The 13,525-nt window shown below is 52.2% G+C and overlaps 2 protein-coding genes across 3 annotated transcripts; one reads left to right on the top strand and one right to left on the bottom strand.

Annotated features, from left to right (window-relative positions):
- Nucleotides 1-3,350: 3,350 nt before the first annotated feature.
- On the top strand, nucleotides 3,351-8,310 carry TNK1 (tyrosine kinase non receptor 1; the record flags this gene model as incomplete). The annotated part of the gene is made up of 12 exons (XM_080922244.1): nucleotides 3,351-3,513; nucleotides 3,648-3,718; nucleotides 3,826-4,017; nucleotides 4,209-4,364; nucleotides 4,468-4,751; nucleotides 5,041-5,314; nucleotides 6,394-6,488; nucleotides 6,819-6,980; nucleotides 7,200-7,279; nucleotides 7,628-7,938; nucleotides 8,019-8,114; nucleotides 8,197-8,310. 12 exons carry the CDS (start codon nucleotides 3,351-3,353, stop codon nucleotides 8,308-8,310), a joined length of 1,998 nt encoding a protein of 665 aa, XP_080778370.1.
- A 494-nt stretch (nucleotides 8,311-8,804) lies between these two features.
- On the bottom strand, nucleotides 8,805-13,391 carry PLSCR3 (phospholipid scramblase 3). 2 transcript variants are annotated; one of them, XM_080922325.1, is made up of 8 exons: nucleotides 13,327-13,391; nucleotides 12,923-13,091; nucleotides 12,408-12,646; nucleotides 12,281-12,323; nucleotides 11,959-12,179; nucleotides 11,608-11,769; nucleotides 9,709-9,870; nucleotides 8,805-9,555 (listed from the first exon to the last, which is right to left on the bottom strand). In XM_080922325.1, exons 2-8 carry the CDS (start codon nucleotides 12,927-12,929, stop codon nucleotides 9,499-9,501), a joined length of 891 nt encoding a protein of 296 aa, XP_080778451.1. In that variant the 5' UTR covers nucleotides 12,930-13,091; nucleotides 13,327-13,391; the 3' UTR covers nucleotides 8,805-9,498. The 2 variants fall into 2 exon arrangements, with proteins under 2 accessions (XP_080778451.1, XP_080778452.1); XM_080922326.1 differs by having other exon boundaries at nucleotides 12,923-13,097; nucleotides 13,327-13,375.
- Between the last annotated feature and the right edge of the window lie 134 nt (nucleotides 13,392-13,525).

Here is a 13,525-nt window from a genome sequence, read left to right as displayed (position 1 = left end):
AGTGGGCAAGAGCACTGGCTGCTCTTTCAGAGGTCCTGAGTTCGATTCCCAGCAACCACACTGTGGCTCACAACCATCTGTAATGGGATCTGATGCCCTCTTCTGGTGTGTCTGAAGACAGCGACAGTGTACCCACATACATGAAATAAATAAATAAATATTGTTTTAAAAAAAAAGAAATCAAAAGAAGTACTATACAAGAAAACAAACAAAAATACCAATGCCATTTTAAAAGCAGGGAATAAAGACAGATCATCTACAGATGCCATCAGATCAGGTTTGACTGACAGATTGCTTTACAACTAACCTACACTGCACCTACTACATGCCTACACTCTTCTGGGATCGAAAACACCAAGATGAGGAAGACAGACCCGTCTCCCATCCTGCAGAGCACAAGATGTATCAAGCGCAACACACGTAGAGGGAATAATTAACAGCGTGTCTAGTTGGCAGACAAGAGCAGCGGTAAGAAATCATACATGTAGAATTGCCCTGTGATTTTCCTACCCATGCTGGAACATCCATGTGTTTCCCAATATAGAGAGGTAAAGGGATGACAGCTGCTATGTTCGTGCATGCATTCTTCCTTGGACAGGAGACAGATCATATATTTAAGCCGTGAAGCTTCCTCTCTGGGACCCCAGAATAAAATGGTGAAAGCTGTATGCCAAGTGCGATGGCTTTCATCCGGGTACTAAGGAGGAGAGAGCAGGCAGATCTCTAGGAGCTGCATAACCTCAAAAAAAAAAAAAAAAAAAAAAAAAAAAAAAAAAAAAAAGGGTTTGGGCTTGAGAGATGGCTCAGCACTTAAGGGCATGCTCTTCACAGAGTATTTATTTCCCAGCACCGCACCGACTCCGGTGGCTCACACCCACTTTTCCACTCCAGTTACAGGGGATCCAGCACTCTCTCCTGACCTCTGTGAGCACTAACATATGTCTATGCTGGTCCACAGACATAGGCTACTGGGGGCTGAGTTATATATAGGAGGAGTGCCTCACTTCTTGGCTGTCTAGGACCAGAGCACCAACATTCTAGCCTGGCTCCATCCCAAAGCTTCCTGTGCCTTTTAGCTTCCCTTCCAGGGATACAAAATGCCTGTTAGAGCCTCTCTCCTAAAGGCAGTGTCTATGTCCTGATTAACCTACAATCCCATACCCGAGCAGAAGAACTACAAGATGCTACTGTTTTCCGTGAAGGATTCAGGGAAGAACAGCTTATGGGACAGGGCCGGAGGAAGAGCCCTAGAGAGAGTGGGGAAGACTGCCAAGACTGCGAAGAAAGGCAAGCGGAAGGAAGGTTAACCCCGGCCTAGAGGTTCACCTGTCCTACAAATGGGAGGAGCTCAGCCTGGGCGTCCGCCCGCCTCAAAGTGCCACCAGGGAATTGATCCTCGACTGTTCAGGGCCAGCTTCCAGGACCCGCCCTCCACAGCCTGGGGTCCCGCCCCTCTTAGGATTTATTGCCGGCCACTTGGGCGGCCCCCGCAGCTGCCTCTTCCGCCTTGGTCAGGTGAGAGTCCACACCTAGCAGGGGGGCCCGGGGCTGGGACCAACGGGCTCCCTTTGGGGTGCGTCGCTGGATCTCTTTCCCGGATCTTTTCCTTCCCTCTCAGGATTTCTTCTTGGCTGCCTTCTCCTGCTCCTTCCTTCCTACCTATGGGACAACGTAGGGCCTTTCTGGGCTTGAACTTTCTTCTGCTCCCAGTTCCCAGGCCGCCTGGAGTGGCCAGCTCCCCGCGCCCTCCACCCCCACCTCCGATCTAGGACTTCCTCGTGCTTTAACTACAGAGGGATCAGGGACAGGTGTGTAAAAGAGTCTTTGGGCAGGCAGCCCGAACCCAGAGGCCTAGAGCTTTATTTAACAATGGCTGGTGGGACTGTTTGGTAGCCCGCTTAGACTGAGTGACGCAGGAGAGCACCTGGGCTCTGTACCTGGAACTGAGCTCAGGTGGGTGTGGAAGGACCACACACCTAACAGTCTAGCTGGCTTTGCAAACAGTTTCTAAGCTTGGCTCCCGTCTTAGCCCTCACTGAACAGCCCAGCACAGATTTAATTTTCAGTGCTGTCTTAAGAAGCCATGACCGTGGGCATTATTGGGGGCCAGGCAAGGATAGTTTGTCCTTATTATGTGTTTTTGTTCATGTGATCCTTGGTGTTTCAGATTAAGTGCGGTGATATATCTAGGTATCTTTGACTTGTGGAGGCAGAGAAGTGTTGTGTCAGTGGAACACCTACCTGTGTGCGGGCCTGTTGCAGTTTGTCTGCATTTCATGACAGTCTATGGGAGTATCTTGGACTTGAGGCAACATGTATCTGATTGTCTCAGGCATGTTTTGTAGCATATCTGTAGGTCTGTGTGTGTGTGTGTGTGAGTGAGTGAGAGGGAGAGGGTGAGTGTGTGGTGGTGGGTAGGAGGCGGTGTACCTCATATACTCAGTTCCTGAGGGATGGTGTGTTAATATATCAGGACATCTCTAGTCTGTGAATGGTAGGCAAAATGTCTTATATATGAAGAGGGGAGATGTTTTGGTTGTATACAAGTGAACATGTGCAAAGGTGTAGCTGGGAACTAAATGGGCACAATATTTGAATGTCCCTATTTCAGGGGCATCATAGTGTTAAAGCAGTGGTTCTCAACCTTTGGCTTGAGACCCCCTTGACAAACCGCTATCTCCAGAAATATTTACATTACGATTCTCCTCTCTCACTCTCTCTCTCTCTCTCTCTTTAAGATGTATTTATTTTATGTATATGAGTACACTGTAGCTATCTTCAGACACACTAGAAGAGGGCATCAGGTCCCACTACAGATGATTGTGAGCCACTGTGTGGTTTCTGGGAATTGAACTCAGGACCTCTGGAAGAGCAGTCCGTGCTCTTAACCACTGAGCCATCTCCCCAGCCCTACATTATGATTTTTAACTAACAAAATTACAGTTATGAAGTAGCAATGAAAATAATTTTATGGTGGGGGGAGGGGCACCACAACATGAAGAACTGTATTAAAGGGTCACAGCATTAGGAGGGTGAGAACCATGGCTCTAATGTTAAGGTACCTGGTATTCTGAAATCTCAAGTGTATGGGGAGCAGATTTCTCAGTCTTGGGACTGAGTGTATGGGAGTAGGCTACCCGAGAAATATATGTATGTGGTATAGGCTACTGGCGGTATACATATACGTGGCCGGCTGAGTTCCTCCCTGTCTCATCTGTCTCTCCTTGCATACCTGGGTGTTTCTGCTGTGTTGAGGGTGGCGTTTGAGATTCTGTCTCTGTCTTCGGTGCTGCCCTAGGCTATCCATTTAAAGCTGCCTGCCATCCTCCTGAGAGGTCTAAACCCCAGACATGCTCCCGGAAGCCAGTTCCCTGTGGCTCCTTCGGCTGCTCCGGGATGTCCAGCTGGCCCAGTTTTACCGGCCCATCCTCGAGGAACTCAACGTCACTCGGCCAGAACATTTTGACTTTGTAAGGCCTGAGGACCTGGACAACATTGGCATGGGCAGGCCTGGTGAGGAACCCCTGCCTTCTGGCCCTGTAGTTTCCCCAGCCTACCATATCTTGGCTCTGTTCCCCCAGGCTCCTGGCTTGACTGTCAGTTTTCTCACACCACACTCACTCTACCCTCACCCTCTAATTCCCCAGCCCAGCGCAGACTTACTGAAGCCCTGAAGAGGTACCGTTCGGGGGTCAGGTCTAAGAACTGGGTGTACAAGGTACATGCTTCGGTGATGGTTGAGGTCTTTGAAGGAGGAGGGTAGGTAGGCCGAGTGATGAGGGTTAATCAGGGTTCCCTACACCTGGATTTCTACTCCTGTTTCAGATACTTGGGGGTTTTGCTCCTGAGCAGAAGGAGACCCCTCCACCCTCAGACAACCTTCTACGCCTCCACGAGCCAGAGGGGGGACTCAAGTGTCTGATTCCAGAGGGTGCTGTGTGCAGAGAGGAACTGCTGGGTTCAGGTTGCTTTGGTTTTGTACATCGAGGGCTATGGACACTACCCAGTGGCCAAAGTGTGAGTGTCTAAGGGCCTTTTTCTCTCTCTTTACATTCCGATTGCACCCCTCCCCCATCCGCAGTTCCACCCTCAAGGGACTTACCCTAAAGTACCTAAGCTCTCCTTATTCTTCATGCTTTCTGCGCTGGCTGTGGTCAGTTACTCAGGATGCTTAAGGGTGCTTCCTCCCCCACGCCCCCCACCTCCAGATCCCAGTGGCTGTCAAGTCCCTCCGTGTGGGTCCCGAGGGTCCCATGGGCACAAAACTGGGAGACTTTCTGCGGGAAGTATCCGTCATGATGAAGCTGGAGCACCCACATGTGCTGCGCCTGCATGGCCTCGTCCTGGGCCAGCCTCTACTGATGGTGAGTCTGTAAGGACACTGCTTTCCCCATAGCCCCAGGGTTGGTGCGCAGCCGGAAATACCGGTGGGGCCAGACTTTGGCTCACTCGGCTCTGTTCCTGCAGGTGATGGAACTTGCGCCACTGGGCTCTCTGCATGCGCGCCTGACTGCCCCAGCACCGACACCCCCACTGCCTGTGGCCCTACTGTGCCTTTTTCTGCGTCAGTTGGCAGGGGCCATGGCATACTTGGGGTCCTGTGGGTTAGTGCACCGGGATCTTGCTACCCGCAACTTGCTGCTAGCCTCACCTCGAACGATCAAGGTGGCGGATTTTGGACTGGTGCGGCCACTGGGCGGCGCCCGGGGTCGCTACATCATGGGTGGGCCCCGTCCCATCCCCTTTGCCTGGTGAGGGGCGTTCTCTGATGGTCGGGTTTGAGGCAGGGCTGGGAAATCAGGCTTGAGCAGGGCTGGAGAGCAGCAGCCATCTTGGAACTAGAGGGGGAGGGGAGCTAGTGTGTGTTGGGGAGAGTGAGTGGTTGTTACTCTTCTATAGGAGGCAGAGACACAGGTCAAGAGACACAGAAAGGACTTTTTGAGACTAATGGGGGTGGGGCGGGATTGAGGAGTGGGTGCACAGTGGAAAGAAGGTGAACTGGGCATAGGCCTAGCCACTTTTAACTTCCGTTTTCCTCAGGTGTGCCCCAGAGAGCCTGCGCCAGGGAGCCTTCTCCTCTGCCTCTGACGTGTGGATGTTTGGCGTGACGCTCTGGGAAATGTTTTCTGGAGGCGAGGAACCCTGGGCAGGTGTTCCACCATATCTCATCCTCCAGCGGCTGGAGAAGGACCGTGCCAGGCTGCCAAAGCCTCCCTTCTGTTCCAGGGCCCTCTACTCCCTGGCCTTGCATTGCTGGGCCCCTCGCCCTGCAGACCGGCCGAGCTTTTCCAACCTGGAAGGACTGCTTCAAGAGGTGAGAATCCCCAGCTCCCCAGATACACAAGTTTTTTTTTCCTTTATTCTCTCACCCGAGTTCCATGCATAAGACAAACATGTCTTGATGCCTGGGCCGGAACCTGGACCTCGGCTCAGAACCAGATTCATCCACTTCCTGCAGGAAATGCAGAGCCCCGGGGACGCCAGTTAGGGTCTGTAAAGATGTAGCTGGAAGAGGTGGTACTTACTTCTGGGCCACAAGAGAGCCACAGAAAAGAGAGTAGTGAGGTTTCACCGGTGCCTGACGAGAAAAATTAATCAATTAAATCAATTAAAATAAACAAGAGAAGGAAAAAGAGATTCTGCCTGGGAGAGGAAGTGGAAGCAATAGGGCTGCAGATGGGAACAGAACTTCCGTCAAGGAGAGTTTAGAACACGTGACCAGCGTGATGGCCTGTGAAGAGTCTTACAGGTGTCCTCCTCAGTCACTCATTCTAGTTTAACAGCTCCGGGAGGTAATTATTCTTAATCTCTATTTAACAGATGGGGCACGTCAGACGCTGATAGGTCAGTGACTTATCTACAGTCACCCAATAAAGGGAGGTGTTGAAAGTAGCACCATCCACGTGACTTCAGAGCCAGGGGCCCTAAATCAGTCTATCTACTGTCAAAGCAGTTTGCTCTTTACTCCAAGGGCACTTGGGAGCTGTGGTAGGGCATGGATCAGAGTAGCGACATTAGTTAGCTGGGTTAGGGACAGTAAGATGGATGGTACGCTCTGGACCAGAGTTGAGGCACTGGGTGGAGTGGAAATACCCCTGAGGTGTCATGGGAGGCAGACCTGGTGGCTTGGGTGTGGAATAAAGTGAGCGGGATGCATCCCACTTGGTCCCCTTAAACAGAGACAAGATCCTTCTTTGTGGTTTCTCCCATGGCCAGCATGGCATGGGGTCCAGGCCAGCAACCCCACCCCACTTTGGGTTGCAACGGGGAGGAAGGGCTGGGCACGTGGAAGACATAGATGGTGTGTATTTATTTGCTGCAGAGGAAGGTCCCTTCTTATCACCCTTATGACTTAGGCCAAGAGCTCAGCCACTCTTTCTTCTGTCTCCACAGGCTTGGCTTTCTGAGGGGCGCTGTGTGAGGGAGGTCTCAGAGCCAGGTGCATTGCGGATGGAGCCCGGTGACCCCATCACTATCATTGAGGGCAGGTGACAACCTTATGTCCCCTAAGCATCCCCCAGGGGAGGTGTCCTCCCAGCCTTCTTGACTCCTGATCCCTTTGCTTTTCTCTAGCTCCTTGAATGTTGGTCTTGTGGGGCTTTTCCTTTTCCCACTGCGCCCTGCACTCCAGTGCAGTCCCACCCTCCCTGCTGGAGCCCTGCCTGGCCCACAGTGCCCTTTTTGTGCTGGAGAGAAAACTGCTTCCCTTCCTCCAGGCAGATGTGGCCACAGACACACAGCTTGATGAGCTGAATGTGGCCCGGGACCAGCTGCCATTCTCCCTGACCCATTTCCTTCACCAGCTCCTCTTTCCACAGCCCGGACTCCACAACCTGGAAAGGCCAGAATGGTCGCACCCTCAAAATGGGCAACTTTCCAGCTTCAGCAGTGACACTAGTAGACCTGGCTTCACCAGTCACCCATCTAGTCCACAGAGGTTCCCCTGCGCGTGGAGAGAAACACAGAGGGGCCACAGATGGGTAAGGTCATGAAAGGGGAAGGGACACAGTTGGCTTGGAGGGACTGGCCAAATAGTGTAACTTCTGTGGAAGGAAACTTGGGAGCAGGACGGAAGAGTAAGAATGAACTGGCCCTCAGCTGGAACTTCCCCAGTGGGTCATGTGTAGGACCCATGGTTTTTGGAAGGAGGCCATGATGTAGGTGAACAGTGGAGAATGAACTAGATCGCTCTCCGACAGGGACAGGGAGAAGACAACGTTACAAGATTTACCCCCATCAAGGAACCAGAGAAGGCAGGTGCCTCTGCAGAGGACAAAAGGTGGGTGTGGTGGTACCCAGGGTCTCTGGAACAACCTTCCGATTCCCCTTTCCAACTCTGAATCCATGCCTTTGCAGATATGATTTCCTTCTTCCAAATATCACCTTTATCTGCCAGTCTCTGCCTTCCAAGTGATGGGATTAAAGGCATGCATTATCTCTTTGAGTGCCTGGCTGTCTTGATTCTGCTTGCATACCTTCCTTCTGTCCCACCTAACATACAAACACCTGAGGCCAAGGCCAGCTAGCTTACCTAAAGATCCTTGCAAAACCACACAGCTCAGTACAGATAGACAAGAGAACAGGAAGGTGGGCCTCCTCTTAAGTCATTTCTTTCTCAACTCTGAAGGCATTTCCAAGAGTCTGGAATCAGTTCTGTCACTGGGCCCTAGACCCACAGGAGGTGGTTCAAGCCCTCCTGAGCTTCGACACACAAGAGCTTTGCCCCAAAGATTCCCAGATCTACCTCCACGCCCCCCAGACCTGCCTCCACGTCCACCTATTACCTGCAGCTCTTCTCAGCCCATCCAGCCCCACAAAACCCGGCCTAAAAGAGAACCCTCACATAATCACCGCACTGGAGCACCTGGATCCAGCAAAGCCACTATCCCCTCTGGAGGCCCCTTGTCAGACCCCGAGTGGCAGAGGAAGATTGTAGAGGTGAGGGCTCACTGAAATGGCTTGATGTTCAAAGGGCCTGTAGGTTGGGACAAGGGCTAAACAAAGATTGTCTCCCACAGATAGAGTTGAGTGTGCATGGCGTCACCTACCAGGAGTGCCAAATGGCACTTAGAACCACTGGGGGAGATGTGGCTTCTGCTATCCGGAACCTCAAGGTAAAGCTAGCCCCATCTGCAGGTTCCCCGGTCACCTGCTTGGCCCACTGGTGGTCAGCTGCCCTCCCTCTTGCTCACACAGGTAGACCAGCTCTTCCACCTCAGCAACCGGTCCAGAGCAGACTGTCGTCGCATCTTGGAGCATCATCAGTGGGACCTGTCAGCAGCCAGTCGCTATATCCTGGCCAGATCCTGAACTCTGCACCCTTGGGGACGGATACCAGCATGGACTACCTGGTCCACTTAGGGCTTGGCCTTATAGCTAAACATAACATGAGGTCTTGACAGGCACACTAAGGGAGATTTACCTGCTGTGAGGAGGTATAGGAAGTGTGTGAGACACCTGAGGTCAGATACTGGTTAGTGTTTCCTCTGTGCCCTGTTCCTTGGCCTCTGAGGGACCAAGACGGATCAAGTCCACTCTGCCTACTATGTTCCCAATTGAGTAGGACTTGAAAGAGAAGACTTCGGAGGAAGCCTCTACTCACTACAGACAAGGATCAAGTAGCAATACCGGATCACAGAACAACCATCAGAACTGTCATTAGCTACTTCCCTAGACTTTATGGGGCATCTTAGATATTGACTTGGGGGCTATGACCTTTGCAAACTGCTTTGGTTTGGTCCAGAATCACCATGGGTGATGAAAACTAACTTTTTGAACTCAAGGACTTTTTTTTCCCCTTAATTCCAAATAGGTTGGCCAACTCTAGCCCAGCAGGTGCCACCCCTTTGTGTTGTTCCTTATCTACCCTCTCCCATCACATCCCTCTTCCACTGTTTAAAAAGTTGCCAAGTTTATATGAGTACAACATACAAAGACAAAGCCTCCTTCCTACAGTAGGGGAAGGAAGGGGTTAACAGTTAAATAAGGCACAGGAAGCTGCAGAAAGCACCAGCAGGGCCCAGGGGGTTAGGGTGTTGGCACTGGGTCCCAACCGCTACAGCTATCAGCGAGGAGGCAGAGACTCCGTCAGAGTGCCACAGTCAGAAGCTAAACTAATCGACTAAAGTGCCAGAAGGGAAGGGTGCTGTCTGCCATCTTTGGTGCTTGTCTGCCTTTTACCCACAAGCCCTGCTGTAAAACTCCAGTCCTGGATTCCAGAGGCCCAGGGGGGAAGGCTGGAAGGAGTGGGCAGGGATGTTTAAAAGCTAATGTGTACACAGGGAATGCTGGGAGATGGTAAACACAGGAGGAATTCTCTCACACATGCTCTTCTGCAGGGCCACAGGTGAAGGGAGGGAACAGATGGGACACCCAGCCACCCTTGTCAGTCCACTGCAGTGTATGCCAAGAAAGGGTTGCTTCAGGAGGGGAAGTCCAGGACAGGTGACCATCTTAAACTCTGGGTGATGTGATGGTTTCCTCATCCTGAGGTGGCTTCTAACTGGTGATGGCAGAGGGTCCAGCGCCTCCTTGCTTCTCGAAGAACATATAATCCTAAGGAAAGGTCACCGTCAATGGAAGATCTGGCTGGGCCTGTGCCGACCAGCTATTATAACTTAGCTCTGGACCTGCAACCCACCATACGTGTACAGGAACTGAACAGAGCGTCTCATGACAGGAAGGGAAAGGCAGGGGCAGCCAACTCACAATGAGGAACGTGGCTCCCAGTAGCACCGCCTTCACTTTCACATCTAGATCTATCGGGAACTGGAGGCCAAAGTCGTCGGCATCTGTGAGGGCTTCTCGGAGCAGCCCTCCCCACTGCTTGCTGATGCGGCCCACACTTCTGGATTCATCCTTCGTCTTCACCTGATGGGAGGGAAGAAGGACCCAACTGGGGAAGATGCTGCCAATCTCACTTGCCTCCCATCCCACTCTATGGGTGCATGTCTGAGTTGTGTAGACTACGCTCAGGGAATCTTCCCAATAGCATGCCGTTTCTATATGACAGCATGGGAAACTGAGATACCCTAGGTTACATAAGTACACAATGATCAGGATTTAGATTCGGATCTGCTGCCTTCCAAAGACCACGCATAACCTAACTGCATATCGGTAATAAATGAGTAGTTGCTAAGCTTGCTTGCTCACCAGTATTCCTGACACCTATGGTTGGTGCCCTATGCAAAGGAGCCTAGCTGAGAAGGCAAAGGGAGGTGCCACATATCTTCACAAAAGTGTGATTATTAATTTGCCAAGGACTGGGGAGAATCCTTTCCAGCACTGCAGAAGCCTCATCCAGAGGCTATCTAATTCTGGCTGATAGGCCCAACAGGCAGCCTCTGAAACAGAGGCCAGGTTCTCACTGGCCTCTCGGAGCTCCTCCATAGCAAGTCATGTGAAACTAAGTGGTATCTCAGTGACTTCCTAGCCCAGTGACTAGAATTGAAGTAATTTCCCTCTACATCCTGTTCATCCTCTTCCTGCCTCGTCCTGCAGCTGTAGGGAACTTCCTGCAGCCTAGTCCCAGGCTCAGCAAAGTCTACTGCTGCCAACTCCACAGTCCTGAGAGTACGGCTTACGTATGGACCATTCAAGATTGTGTTCAAGGGCCACTGACTCCCTGAGAACCCCGTAACACACACATTCCCATCAGAGATCACACCATTATCTCCTCTCCAACCGGTTCTCAGCACAGAAACTGCCTCTGACTACCAAGGTGACTCACCTTTTTTTTAAAGGCAACCTTAGGTGAAGGAAGGTTTCAACCTCTACTGGATGAAACCTGTTGTCTCTCCCTTATCAGAATGGGGAATCATCCCTTACTGCCTTCTAAGAGCCGGAGCGTCTCCCAGCCCTGTGGGATTCTCACCACCTACGTTCCTCTCACTCTGGGTTGGTGAGAGAAAACCTCTGTGAGAAGGACATCACCTGGACTTCAGGTTGGATGGGCCATTTGGACTTCTAGGTTTGCAGGACAAGCCAAGGGTTAAGTTATGATGGGGTCTATGCTTACAGGTAGGTACAGGGGCTACCTGGGTCCAGCCCATGGCGAACTTATGCAGTGAAAGACTGGGAGATAACAGTCCTCCATTTTAGATCCAGGCTGGCCTCAGATGCTCCCCTAGGCCCTTACAGGGCTGCAGGGAACACTCAGCCTTGGACTGAAAAAGACATTTTTTTGGTTTCAGACAGGATCTCTCTATATATAGTCCTGACTGTCTTGGAACTCACTATGTAGATCATCAGGCTGGCCTCAAATTCAGAGGTCCGTATGCCTCTGCCTCCTGAGTGCTGGGATCACGTACTACTTACTGTACGTTGTCATGAGATCTTTTTTTTGGCGTGCTTTTACAGGATCACATTATTGGGTGGAAGAAAACTCAAAATTAGATCAGGAATGATAAGATTAAAAGTCTTGACCTTAAGCTTTTTTTTTTTTTTCCAAATTACATTGATTGATTGGTTGTGTGCACCATGGTATGTGTGTGGAGAGGACAGTTTGCAGGAGTTGATTGTGAGACTCATGGCTAGAGCCATCTCATCTACCCCCACCTCAGTTTGTGAAGAGCCTAGAGATAACTCCCTCTCCCTAATTTATAATACCTCAAAGTTGGTGTCTGTGCCACAGCCACAAGTCCAGCAAGGCCCTACAACTCGCAGGACAGGTTGGCGATCAGCATCCAGGATGGAAAACTTAGGAAGGAAGGGATGCCAGGTCTGTAGCACATGGCCAATGGTGGTGCCAGGTGGAGCCTGGACTTCCATCTGGAAAAGGAAGCAAACAGGGTTACTGTCAAGCCAGGATACCTTGGCCAGCGCTCTACCCTGGTGCTAGCTGTCTTCTGACTGATCAGACCCTCAACTAAATTGCCCTCACTCCTACTAAAGCCACAACTCTTTCTGTGTTGCTTACCACACTGCCCACCAACCACCACAAAACCTGCTCATGCCTACCTCCTGAAGACCACAGGGACAGCAGCTGCAGCCACAGTGAAGTGGGCGGAGTAGGCGGAGCACCTCGCGGTCCCCAGGGTCCGCTAGGCGGATGCGAAGTGGCCGGCGGGCACCACAGCACAGGCGGGCACAACAGTTACTCTCTTCAGCTGCCTGACCCAGTTGCTGTCCAGTCCCGGAGCGAAGTTCATACCTATTACAGGTCTCCCAGCCTAGGAACGCTATGAAGAGTAACACGCTGAGGCTCAGAGACCTCACCTGAGCAGAAGCTCACCACTGCCACAGACATCATGAAGCCCAACTTGTTCCATCTCCTACTCACTTTCCACTCGTTCAGCCTTCTGATGAATCAAGATTTGATCAATCTGTAACGAGTTAAGAGCAGTGTTGACCCTTATCCATCACCTGGAACATCAGTCCTCATCCTAGCCATCCTCTCTCCCACTCACCTGCATTAGGAATTCCAGGCCAGAAGGCACCCCTGGTAATGGCACGAAGGGAGCAGGAGGCCCTGGGGCCACCGGGCCTGGCGAGGGGAAGAGGGCGAAGCCGGGCGCAGGGGCAGGCACCTGGGTGGGCAGTGGAGCCTGTCCTGGTCCAGGAGGCAGCGCCGCAGGATCTGGATACCCAGCTGGCACGGGGTAGGGAGGTGGGGGCGAAGGAGCATAGCCTTTGGGGGGCAAGTAGCCTGTAGGGGAGCAGGGCTAGATTAGAAAGTTACCTGTGGCCTCATCCTCTTTTTTTTTTTTTTTTTTTTTTTCTCAGCCCAAGGACCAGGAGCACCCGCGGAAAAACGTAAGAAGAGGCAGAGAATGATGGGGTGGGGGGCAGGGCGTTGGTTCCCCAGGAGGAAGGGAGGGCCCCACGTAGCCAGTCTGAGCACATTCCTGGAGAATGTGTTCGACACCAGACACCCAAGTTTGTGAGGGGGAATAACGGAGACCCCAACCTAGCACCAACGTACCTGCCATGGAAAAGGGGAGGGGAGTCTTGGGCTGTCGGTGTAGGTGAGGTTTAGTTCTGGAGTGGGGACAAGCTTGGGAACAGCCAGACAGACACAGAAACAAAGCCGGACAGGCAGAGGCTAAGAGGCAGCTGCGCCCAGCACGGGCCCAGGGTCTCTTGGGCGGTACCTATGACTCGGGGAGAAACCGAAAGTGTCAGCGGGCGGGGTGGGGTACCTAAGACCCTGAATTTCCTTAGGGGCCCCAGGACCGCCCCCTCCCTTTGTTCTCCCTTTTTTTTTTTTTTTTTTTTTTTTTTTGGCAGAGATGGCTGTTGGCAAACGGCAGGGCAAATGGACCTTAGGTCAGACAGATGACCTGACCCCGAAGAAAGTTTCCTTAACCCCCCTATGATCCGGCTCACCTGAAGCCCCCAGAATATGCCGGGGGGCCACGCACTCCGGGGCTCACAGGCGCTGGTGGAGGCGGGCCCAAATCTGGGCCCACCCCCAAATCACCTAAGTCCCGCCCCCAATCCAGGCGGGGCGACTGCGTAGAAAGCAGGCGCTTCTCCTCCCCCGGGGCCGCGGACCTTGGACCTTGTGCGCCTTGTTCGCCGTGGT

This window comes from Micromys minutus (genome assembly GCF_963924665.1).
Source record: "Micromys minutus genome assembly, chromosome: 10".
Taxonomy (NCBI): domain Eukaryota; kingdom Metazoa; phylum Chordata; class Mammalia; order Rodentia; family Muridae; genus Micromys; species Micromys minutus.
This window is presented reverse-complemented; position numbering and strand designations above follow the sequence as displayed.

Coding starts and splice junctions, on each gene's coding strand:
- PLSCR3 (XM_080922325.1), bottom strand. Junction 9,871..11,607: donor GCACAGACACCAACTTTGAG/GTATTATAAATT, acceptor CCCTCCCATCAG/GTGAAGACGAAGGATGAATC. Junction 9,556..9,708: donor TGGGAGCCACGTTCCTCATT/GTGAGTTGGCTG, acceptor ACCTTTCCTTAG/GATTATATGTTCTTCGAGAA.